We start from the raw sequence: 12240 nt of genomic DNA, 5'->3' as shown, positions 1-12240 counted from the left end.
ATAAGCGGCTTAGCGGCTTAGGAAAGGGGGGGGGGAGAAAAACCAGCAGGAACTCGCAAGACATTGTCGTCTTGCAAAGCAAGCCCATAGGAAATTCGTTTTGCAAAGCACCTCCAAAACGGAAAACTCTTTCGTCTAGCGAGTTTTCCGTCTTGCGAGGCATTCGTCTTGCGGGGCACCACTGTATCTATCTATCTATCTATCTATCTATCTATCTATCTATCTATCTATCTATCATCTATCTATCCATCTATCTCTATCTCTCCTTAAAATTCCAAATAGCTAAACTTGTAGAAAAATGAACGTTGCAGTAAAAGGCGAAATGAACGTTGCAGTAAAAGGCGAAAGACTTTAAATAAAGAGGACTTTTTAAAAATAAATAAATAAAAGGTAACAGCCAGGGTCAGGAGAGAGAAATAAGCTCATAGGGATATCAGAAAGAGCATTTTCTTAGCCTGAGAGAACCAAGATGCGGAAACTAAAAGAAAATGAGCTGAGATTTAGGCTTGGGTCTTCTGATGCCAGCTTATTTACTCCTGACCACGCATCATGACAGAACAGTCCAATTACACTGAAACAACCTTGCAATCTAAGACCTGGGGACTGAATTATTTTAAAAACAGAGATCTCAGTGATGTTGCACTGAGAGTAAAATGGGCATTTTCTTCAGCTCACTGCCAGGCCTGCACAACTTGAGGCCAAGATGACTGCAGCTCACTGTAGCCACAAACGGCAGCCTAACAGGTATTCAGCAGCCCCCTCCCCCCAATTTTCCTCCCAACCTGGGATGCAGTGGTCTAAGGGGGTCACAAGTTGTGTGGGCATAGCTTAAATAGAGACACTGAATGAACCTATTGCTCAATTCTAGGCAGTGTTCAAATGATGGGGCAAGGGAGGGGAGTCTGCCATTAAGTCAACAAGCACTGCATGGCAGTGACACACAGCTAAGAATTAGCCCTTTGAACTCTTGACCAGTGAAATCTCTGCACCAGCCAGACACTCACAGGAGGAGTCTGACTTTATTCTTGGCTGGAATTTTCAGGAATTTTTTACTTGCTTTGTGAGAATATGAAAGGTGTGGCAGCGTACTGCAATGGAAACAAATCAGTGTGATATTGTGGGGACGCTAAGCATTCCAAAAAGCGGATTTAAGTAAGCATAAGGGTACTGTGCAAAAGGACATTTCCATTTCCACACGAGACATTTCCTCTTCCTCATCTAACCCAAGGAATATTAGCCTTTAGTAATAAAGTAAGGTAAAGGTAAAGGGACGCCTGACTGTTAGGTCCAGTCACGGACGACTCTGGGGTTGCGGCGCTCATCTCCCTTTACTGGCCGAGGGAGCCTGCGTACAGCTTCCAGGATGCAAGCTTACTGAGGAGCATTCAGAGGCAGCCTAACAAGTAAATGAAAGGCTGGAGTTTCTTAGAGAAGGCAAACATACCTTTCTCGCCATTTTGTAGCGCTGGAGAAACATTGCGAGGAGAGGCATCCATTGAGCTGATCTGTGGAATAAAAAGTAATCTGCATTTGCCTGTTCTCCCTTGGACTCATTGGAGGCAATGCGGATACCAAAACCTACACTTATATTGCTACCCAGAAGTTACCTTGATGATTAAAGAAGCAATGCCTAATTCTGGTTTCCCCTCTTTCACAAACTGGATCCTTAACTCCAATGAAGACTAACCAAAAAAAGTTACTCTATTCATTTTACTGTAAAAACTGCAGTGGGCTTCAGGGCTGCACACCTTTGCGCACTTATTTGGAAGCAAGCAAGAACATAAAAACTCCAGCACCCTGTCAACTCCAGCACCCTGCTGTCACAGGGTTCAATCAGAGGCCATGGGGAAACTGAGTTCCTCTCATTGGACTCACTCAGTGGGACTTGCCTCCAACAGGAATCATGCTCAGTGCCGAGCCATAAAATCAGAAGACGAAATAATCCCTGGAGTTTCAGGCTGTCATGCAATCTGTCAGCCCGCTTACTTGTATCACCCAGCAAGTCAGCTCATCAGCACCTGCATGGTGGGAACGCAACTACCGTATTTTTTGCTCCATAAGACGCTCCTGACAATAAGGCGCACCTAGTTTTTAGAGGGGGAAAGCAAGGGGGGGAAATTCTGTGCAGAGCATGTAAGTGGCTCTGGCTTTTCTTGCTTTAAAGCAAGCAAAGCGAGAGTCGCTTACATGGCTTCTCTCCCGCTTTGCTCAGCTCTCACTTCGCTTGCCCATCCCTCCTCCTGCCTCGCTGTAAAAGAGAAGGAGGAGACACCGGGACAGGGGCTTTGCTTGCTTTACAGCGAGGCAGGAGGGCAAGCAAAGTGAGAGCTGAGCAAAGCGGGAGAGAAGCCATGTAAGCGGGTCTCGCTTTGCTTGCTCTCACTCTTTCTCTGCTGTCAGCAGAGCAGCGCAGCACCTCTTTCTCTTCTGGCTTCCCAGCGAAGCAGGAGGAGGGACGGAAGGGAGCCCTTACAAGGAGCCTCTTCTGTCCTTCCTCCCCGCTTTGCTGAGAAGCCAGCAGAGAAGCCAGACGCGCTGCGCAGCTCTCGCTCTTGTTCTGCTGGCTTCCTAGCAAAGCGGGAGGAGGGACGTAAGGGAGCCCTTACACGGAGCCCCTTCCGTCCCTCATCCCACTTCGCTGAGAAGCCAGCAGAGCAAGAGCAGCAGACGGCAGCCACGGCTCCAGCTGTAGAAGCATCCCTCAGCTCACGACTGCAGCTATAGCCGAGGGATCCCTCTGCTGCCCAGTGCATTCGCTCCATCTAGACGCACAGACATTTCCCCTTACTTTTTAGGAGAAAACAGTGTTATTGAGCGAAAAATACGGTAACTTCTAGCATGTGCAATGTTTTAGGAGCTGTGCTGGAAAAGCTCAGCCAGTGTCACATGTCCCCTCCAGAGACACTTTGGAAGCTCGGGAGGAGACACAAGCGACACTTGTTCATTCTGCGCATGCAAACCGGTCTCCCCCAAGAAATGGGTGCAGCTCCTATATGGAGCTGTGCCTCAGCAGGCCTAGAACCTGAGCGGGGAGCCTGAACCCGGGTGGCCAAATGCAACTCTTGAGACTCTCCTCAGGCCACACACTCTCCTTCGCCTGCCCTGGACTCTCTCCAGGTGCTTCTGTCTGGCTGGAGCGTGTCCTTCAACTGCGCAAACGCCTCTTGCTTGGCCTGGACAGATATGGAGCTATGTGTGCCTGTATGTTTGCAGAAACCTGTGACTTTTCCATGGCTGGAATGCCTCCTACTGTACACAGGTGAGATCGGCACCTGTTCCTCTCTCCACTGTTTGCCCCTTGCTTTATGCACCTCCGCCAGGTGGCCTCTCTAAGGTGACTCGTGAAAGGGGGTGGGGGCCCTGGAGATGGAAAATGTTCCCCATCCCTGGCCTAAGAAGAATTGCAGTTTCAAATTCATTACTATGAAGAACAGAAACCAGTACCTTGCTGTCTTCACCTTGCCTCAGTCTCCCAGGGCTAGGCGGCACTGAGGGGCGTTTCCGCCCTTTCTCTTGCTGGAAGAGATCTTGTAACCTGTAATAATAATAATAATAATTTATTATTTATACCACACCCATCTGACTGGGTTTCCCCAGCCACTCTGGGCAGCTTTCAACAGAATATTAAAAATATGATAAAAGACCAAACATTAAAAAAAACTTCCCTAAACAGGGCTGCCTTCAGATGTCTTCTAAAAGTCAGATAGTTGTTTGTTTCCTTGACATCTGGTAGGAGGGCATTCCACAGGGTGCTACTGGGAGCCAATGTAGGTCTTTCAGGACCGGTGTTATATGGTCTCGGCAGCCACTCCCAGTCACCAGTCTAGCTGCCACATTCTGGATTAATTGCAGTTTCCGTGTCACCTTCAAAAGTAGCCCCACGCTACCTTAATGTTTACAACAGGGTAAACATTAAAAATGCTTTGATTCAAACATATATTTCAGTGGTTGTGTGGCTTAACTGTGAGCAGGCTGTCTGTATGTTTACAGTAATGCCATCCCTCTCAAATTCACACTAGGGTCTACTTGAAAGATAGTATTTGCAAAGAAATCCAGTACTTTTCAACGCCTGCGACTGACAAATTGAAAGGGAAAATACCCCTACTTTGTAGAGAAAGTCTATCTATGCCACAGTACTGAAATTACGCACCAGCCAGGGCTATCCAATGGAGGGGGGAAATTGCAGGGGGCGGTGTCATGGCTGGTGATCGCAGGAGCACCAGAAATTTAATAGCTGCCACTCACTCACCTGTTATTCCAAGCTTGCAGCATCTCACAGAGGCTCTGTTTTTTGGCTATTAGAGATTCAGAAACTGATTGCAGCTGCTGAGGAGTGTCAAGGGACGAAGAAAGCATCCTAGCTTGGATTTTCTCTATCCAGTTGCGAAACTCGACTTCCTCCATCTGTCCAAGGACAGGGATACAAACACTGCAATGGCTCTTCTCGGGCAAAGACCTACCCATGACCTGTCTGCAATGTCTCCTCCTAGCAAGCTATCAAACACAGATCAAACTTCCAAGAAAGGGAATGCTGAGTAGGCAAAACCCATCTTTTCTTTTATATATAAAAAAAACAGCACAGAAAGATTTACCATTATCGTGGCCAAGCTACAACTCTGCCCCTCCCGCTACTCTTTTCTTAGAAAAAAATTATTCATGATTTTCAATTTTATACATTTCAATAATTTTACAATCATTTTAACATTTCAAAACTCAACTTCCTTCCCCCTCTTTCTGTAGTTCCTTAAATTTATTTTTTATATTTTCTGCATATTCCAAATTAATTTAACTTAAACATTCATTCATCTACTTTAAATGTATACGCTTATAAAACTGCAGGTTATTACAATAATCCTGCCAGGGTTCCTATCTGTTTATAATTTATTTGTAAATATTCAATAAACCATTTCCATTCTTTTATAAAAAGTTTGTTATCTTAATTTCTAATTTTTCCTGTAAATTTTGCCATTTCTGCATGTTCTGTAAGTTTTTGTATCCATTCTTCTTCCATCGGGACTTCTTCTGTCCATTTTTGGGCAAATAACATTCTTATTGCTGTAGTGGCATACATATAGTTTGACTAGTTCTCTCCCTATGATTCCTAAAAGGAAAGCTTCTGGCTTTTTTTACAGATGTTGTTTTAAACATCTTTTTCAATTAATAATATATCATTTCCCACTACTCTTTATTGAGAGAGAACTCAAGAAGAATGCCCAAAGTGCTCTCAGCTCCCCCAGAAGTTGTTGGACTACAACTCCCATCATCCCTAGCTAGCAGGACTAGTGGCCAGGGATGTTGGGAGTTGTAGTCCAACCACATCTGGGGGACCCAAGGTTGAGAAAGGCTGGCTGAGAGTGTAGAACAGCTGTCCTCCACACGGCATTCTCTCAGCCTCATGTAAACTGCACCCTGGATCTGCTGGCTGTGATGCAAGAATCGGAAGCCTGCTATGTTTAGCAAACCTGTAACATTGCATATAATTAGCGTGCTTTTCTCCACAGAATACATCAAAAATATTTTACCTCCTTTTGGGCAAAAAGATCCTCCATCTTCTCCTCTCTTGTTTTGCTAAAAGTATCTGTTTTCAGAGAGGTAAGGCGCTCATCCACGGCAATATATACCTGAGACACCCTAAAACAATGAGGCCAAAGTTTGGAACAGAAATGCACACCTTTCAGGTTTTGACACAATACACCCACATTAATCTTGAATACTATGGGATGTGATTATACACCTGTTGAGCTTGAGCTACTCTAGGCAGCTTCACACATGGCATATACGATACTTTGAGATAGCACAAAAGCACGGGTATCCTCACAGAAATGTAATTACGTGGTAAAACACACATGATAGCACATCTGTGCAGCTCATGGCTTTGGTTTTTTTGAGGCGAGATGCTTCACTGCCCTGCAAAACTTTTTTGCAGGACTATGCAAAATGTTAAAACAAAACAAAATGCTTGATTTCCTTTGCATTACACAAACGTAATCAGAACTTGGATTTTGTCCAAGTGCAAAATTTCAGCTTTTTAAAATATAGAGTACACACAGCCCTGAATGCATCATAAAAGGTAAAGATAAAGGACCCCTGATAGTTAAATCCAGTCGCAGATGACTCTGGGGTTGCGGCGCTCATCTCACTTTACAGGCCGAGGGAGCTAGCGTTTGTCTGCAGACAGTTTTCCGGGTCACGTGGCCAGCATGACTAAGCCGCTTCCAGAGCAGTGTGCCGAAATGGCATTTACCTTCCCACCGGAGCAGTACCTATTTATCTACTTGCACTTTGACATGCTTTCGAACTGCTAGGTTGTCAGGAGCAGGGACCGTGCAATGGGAGCTCACCCCATCACGGGGATTCGAACCGCCAACCTTCTGATCGGCAAGCCCAAGAGGCTCAGTGGTTTAGACCACAGCGCCACCTGCTTCCCTACAAATGCATCACAGCTGTTGTCTAAAGGAACTATAAGGCATGTCAAAGCAAAGACTCCACCTGTCAGAGGTAAACATTTTTGCATTGGGGTAGAAGGCTCTCAAAGTTTAGATTTTACAACTATCAGAACAAAGAGGTACACTTCTGAGATGCAAATGTGGATCTTGAACTAGGGGAAGGACCAAGCATCATTCTTATCGCTTATCACGTCTCCCCACCAAGTCAGTCCATCTCACTGCCTCTTTGCTGAGAAGTGGCTGGAAGAAGGAACTTAAGGGGGATGTGAAGTTCTACCCAACTGCAATATGTCAACACATTGTAATTACTTTTCATAATCAAACCCCAAATCTGTATAGGGTCAGCGTTATATGACCTAGCTGTGCCCACAGGAATATCCCTGAACAGCTCAGAATATCCTGGAACACAAATCACAACTGCCACATCAGGAACAAACCACTGCGTTTCATTTGGAGCAAAACAAACTGCAATCCCTGGTTCAGGCATAATGCTAAGCAAAGGACCGCGGTTTGTTGCTCCAACCTGCTCTAAGGGAAAGAGGAAAGCAGGAGGCGTCTCATGGAAAGCCATGAATTATCAGTTATTGCAACATGAGAACACGACCAATCCAATGCAAGGCAATAGCAGTTAAAGAACCATAACGGAAATGCCATTATCAGGTTAAAAGGTAAAGGGACCCCTGACCATGAGGTCCAGTCATGACCGACTCTGGGGTTGCAGTGCTCATCTCGCCTTATTGGCCGAGGGAGCCGGCGTACAGCTTCCGGGTCATGACTAAGCCGCTTCTGGCGAACCAGAGCAGTGCACGGAAACACCATTTACCTTCCTGCCGGAGTGGTACCTATTTATCTACTTGCACTTGACGTGCTTTCGAACTGCTAGGTGAGCAGGAGCAGGGACCGAGCAACGGGAGCTCACCCCGTCGTGGAGATTCGAACCGCCAACCTTCTGATCGGCAAGCCCTAGGCTCTGTGGTTTAACCCACAGCGCCACCCACGTCCCATTATCAGGTTAGACATACACTAATCTGGAGGGGGAAGGGGAGAGAACAGATGCAGATACTTACTTTTGAGAAAAATCCTTCAGGTCTTGAAGCATGGGAACCTTATGCGGAACCTGGCGTTTTATGTAGATCCTGGGATTTGGAACGCACACTTCTAGCAACCGTATGGGAGAATAACTAGGAAGAGAACATAACGCATCTTCAAACTGGGCCACATTGTTTTTTGTTTGTTTGTTTGTTTTTATAATATTTTATTAGGTTTTATCGATAAAAAAGTGTAGAAAAAACAAAAACAAAACAGATACAAAACACAAAAGTACAAAAATACAAAATACAAAAATACAAACATTAAGCGCAAAAAAGAAAAAAAGAAAAAACACATATAAAAGAAAAACAAAATTTCCCTCTTTCTTAAACTCTCCACTTTAGTTAACTTATTTTCCTGACTTCCTCACATCTCCCATTTTTGTATCCCTTTTTAAATTTAGTTCAGCAAATTCATATTCTATTAGTTTATCTATTATTAATCCCCTCTTACTTTTTGCCTTGTTGCTAGAGCCCCTTCAATTCATTTCAATGTCAACAAACTGGGCCACATTGTTAACACAGGCATCATTTTGTATGGTGTCTGAAATTCAGGTCCCCTAAATTTTAACAAACTGATTTGTGAGTTGCCCGTAAAACAGAATCAGAAACGATGGTTTGAGGAGGACTGGAAAACACCAGTTTTTGCTAATGGTGGTCATGCCTCCTGCACAAATATGGGAAAATAGAGAGGCTGGGATATGTTGAGTTGTTGGGTGCTAATATTTTATTCAGGATAAATAAACAAGAATAATTTGGGGGGGGGGTAGCTTAGAAACTATGTTCTTTGTGTACCAGATTAAAAACAAGAGCGTGGTTTTAAAAATCATTCTTGAATGTTTATGTTATTATAATAAATAAATAATAATAATAATAATAATAATAATAATAATAATAATAATAATAATATATTATTTGTACCCCGCCCATCTGGCTGGGTTTCCCCAGCCACTCTGGGCAGCTCCCAACCGAATATTAAAAACACAATGCAGCATGTTGAGCAGAGCAATCCTATATGGAGCCGAGGAGGAAGGAAGAAGTGGATCCACTGCCTGAGATGAAGCCCTGCCAGCTCTTGGTAGCCAAGGCAGAAGGTCGGTGGGTGTCTCTTCCTTCCTCTGTGCTAGGCCAACTCTAGGTTGGCATAGCTGAGGGGCCTAAGCACTGGTCCTCTCAGGGTATCTTAAGCTATCAGCGCTCCACACCCAAAACGCCCTGTTTCAGGGTCACGTGCAAACAGTAGCTTTTTGACCACCTGGGCAGAGTCAGGGTCTCTGCCACAGTGAAGCCCCACCCAACAGCCCTCCTCTCCATCAGGGGACACTGGCAGAGGCACCTACATGCCATTCTGACCGACCGCCCACCCTCCCCACCCACCCCAACACCATCGCTGCAGTAGAAAACAAAAGGTGAAAGAAAAAATTACCTACATCAAAAGATCACCAAAATTTAGAATTATAAAATATTGTGATGATGTTTTGCTGACCCACTAAGATTATGGCTTGTGGGCTTTATGATTTGGTATTCCACACATCCTAACAAAACTAATTGTGTTTGATTGTTTTCTTTCCATTGTTCCGACTATGTTTCACCCTTATTTGCTTTACTGGCTAATTCTACTAAAAATAAAAGTTATTATTATTTTTAAAGGCTGACATGTTACTCCATATATTTATTGTATTTTTGATTGCAGGGGTTTATACAGTCATACCTCGGGTTGAAGTAGCTTCGGGATGAATTTTCAGGTTGCGCTCCACGGCGACCCAGAAGTAATGGAGCGCATTACTTCCGGGTTTCGCTACTCGCGCATGCGCTCAAAATGACATCATGTGCATGCGCGGAAGCGACGAAACACGACCTGCGCACGCGCAGATGTGCACTTGCGTCTTATGTTTACTTCAGGATGCAAACGGGGCTCCGGAACGGATCCTGTTCGTATCCAGAGGTACCACTGCATGTACAGTATTTCTTAAAATAAAAAGTAAATAAAATAAAATCAGGCCACTTATCTCCTGAATTTGCAGAGGGAGGTAATAAACCTTTGGAGGGAAAGCCTTCTTACCTGAAAGAGGCCACCATCTGATTGTAAGAGAAGTACTGGTGGTAGTCATGATGTATGGAGTGGCCACAGGGCTCCGCGTTGGCCCTTCGGGTGTATTGGTGCCCATAAAAGCGCAGCTCAAGGTATTTGGCAAAGGACATGGACCAGGAGTCATTGGAAAGCGGAACTACTGGTGTTACCTGGAAAAAGGTTAGTGGTTTTATCTGAGCACTTTGGCGACACGCAGAAAAATCCATCCAAGCCACATCTATGACTTCACAAGAGTTTCAGCAGTTCTTGGGTGTGACTTAGAATCTACAACACGCCCGTGTATAGCTTTGATTTATGTAGGAAGGAGTCAGCAAAACAACAAGGCCAGCACACCTCTAGATAACAGTGTAACTGGGACAGAGGTAGCAAATGAAACTGCTGACTTGGAATTCTGGCTGCAGAAAAACACAACTCTCAAAAAGCACAAACAGTCCATATTGTGGCACACTCTTTCACAGCATGAAAGCACTGCTGGTGCAGTCTGTTCACATCGATTTATTATGCTGCTGCTAGGAGGTCTCCAGTTGAAATCTCACTTCTGCGCATAAACATATAGGACGGGGCTTAGGCAAGCTGCTATCGCCCAGCCTCAGTCACCCACCTGTATTATGGGTATACTGTTCCTTGGCACATACCACTTTAAGAACTATGAAGTACAGCAGAAGATTAGAGTATGTAAAAAGCGTAGCATAAATGCAAAGTATTCAGGCCTACTAACTTAATTTTAAGTTCAAATGCAGTATTTTTATACGGTGTAACAGAAATGATTTCACATGGAAATGCAAAGTCTCTCTAACAAATGCTAATAGCCAGAAGCGGTTTAGTCATGCTGGCCACATGACCCGGAAAAGCTGTCTGTGGAAAAACGCTGACTCCCTCAGCCTGAAGCTAGATGAGCACCACAACCCTGTAGTCGCCTTTGACTGGTCTTAACCATCCAGGGAGGGGTCCTTTACCTTTTTTACCTTTACCATTACAGTGGTGCCTCGCAAGATGAAAAGAATCCATTCTGTGATTCTCTTCGTCTAGCAGTTTTTTCCTCTTGCGAAGCAAGCCCATTGACGGATTAGCGGATTAGCGCTATTAGTGGCTTATCTGCTGATCGGATCAGCTGATAAGTGGCTTAGTGGCTTAGAAAAGGGGGGGGGACCAGCAGGAACTCGCAAGACATTGTCGTCTTGCGAAGCAAGCCCATAGGAGATTCGTTTTGCGAAGCACCTCCAAAACGGAAAACTCTTTCGTCTAGCGAGTTTTCCGTCTTGCGAGGCATTCGTCTTGCGGGGCACCACTGTACTCTACTTAGAAAGCAGCTCTTTTTAAGCAGTTCATGAATTATCAGCTCTTAAATTCCATCTTTAAGGGTCTTCTTCCCCTGCTCCCACAACAAAGGTCTGTCAAGAAGTCCAATCCATGTCTCGTGGGCTGCGAAGCCAGTTCCAAAAGCAGTATTTCCTTGCCCCACAGGCATGAATTCTGCTTCATATCGGTTTAGTATCCCACTGCGCGACACTAACCAGGTTAGTTGCAGACCCACCCCAAACTCTGGTTAAAAAAGGTAAAGGGACCCCTGACCATTAGGTCCAGTCATGACCGACTCTGGGGTTGCGGCGCTCATCTTGCTTTATTGGCCGAGGGAGCCGGCGTACAGCTTCCAGGTCATGTGTCCAGCATGACTAAGCCGCTTCTGGCGATGCAGAGCAGCGCACGGAAACGCTGTTTACCTTCCCGCCGGAGCGGTACCTATTTATCTACTTGCACTTTGACGTGCTTTCGAACTGCTAGGTGGGCAGGAGCAGGGACCAAGCAACAGGAGCTCACCCCATCGCGGGGATTCGAACCGCCAACCTTCTGATCGGCAAGTCCTAGGCTCTGTGGTTTAACCCACAGCGCCACCTGCGTCCCTGGTTAGAACTGTGCAAATTTGAACACTAAGCTAGGGGAAAGGGATAAATTGGGGGTTTTCCTGAGGGCAATCTCTTCATAACAGAGTCCTGTAGGTACTCACTACTATCTTGATAGTAAAACAATACAAACGGTATTTGGTACGATTAAACAAAGTTTTTGACAAGAGAATGAAGGGTACAAGGCTTAAATTTGCCTTGAATCACAATTAAGACATCTTAATTAAGGACATGCCACCTTGCCCTTCACAGATTACTTTGAATTAAAGGCAGGAACTTAGAAGAAAGGTGGCCTTTGTGTAATTTTTGTGTGTTCAGCTTGGACCCCACCTCCATGTTTTGGCCCCTGACCGCACCTTTGCTAAGCAAGCATCCACACTCAAAGTCCACTTCATGATACAAAAGCTTGGGGTAACTGACTCACCCAAACAAAACAAAACCACCACCGCAGAACGGAGATCTCTCATTACCTGCTTGCACATCCTACACCAGGAGTAGGTAAGAATCGTGTGCTGATAGCCCGGCACCGGGGAGTCAAGTTCCTTAAGTATGATCTGGACGCAGCCTTGCCCGTGGACAAAGCGACGGATGTGATGCACCATTGGGGTATCGCAGAACATGCTTGGGCACTGGTAGGAAGGCCTGGGAAGAACAAAGGGCAAAAATGTGAAGCAAACATCTTTCACTTGGCAATCCTCTTCAGTCCGTTGCAG

At 45.2% G+C, this 12240-nt stretch overlaps 1 protein-coding gene across 5 annotated transcripts in view; it reads right to left on the bottom strand.

Annotated features, from left to right (window-relative positions):
- Window positions 1-12240, bottom strand: part of PIKFYVE (phosphoinositide kinase, FYVE-type zinc finger containing) — a 104086-nt gene that overhangs the window by 18741 nt on the left and 73105 nt on the right. For all 5 annotated transcript variants that reach the window (XM_082222112.1, XM_082222111.1, XM_082222110.1 and 2 more), the window contains 7 exons: window positions 11998-12169; window positions 9597-9775; window positions 7514-7627; window positions 5523-5631; window positions 4250-4404; window positions 3445-3535; window positions 1445-1505 (listed from right to left, as the gene is read on the bottom strand). In XM_082222112.1, coding sequence (XP_082078238.1) covers window positions 1445-1505; window positions 3445-3535; window positions 4250-4404; window positions 5523-5631; window positions 7514-7627; window positions 9597-9775; window positions 11998-12169 — 881 coding nt within the window. The remainder of the gene's footprint in view (window positions 1-1444; window positions 1506-3444; window positions 3536-4249; window positions 4405-5522; window positions 5632-7513; window positions 7628-9596; window positions 9776-11997; window positions 12170-12240) is intronic.

This window comes from Podarcis vaucheri (assembly GCF_965113315.1).
Source record: "Podarcis vaucheri genome assembly, chromosome: 1".
In the NCBI taxonomy this organism is placed as follows: Eukaryota; Metazoa; Chordata; class Lepidosauria; order Squamata; family Lacertidae; genus Podarcis; species Podarcis vaucheri.
This window is presented reverse-complemented; position numbering and strand designations above follow the sequence as displayed.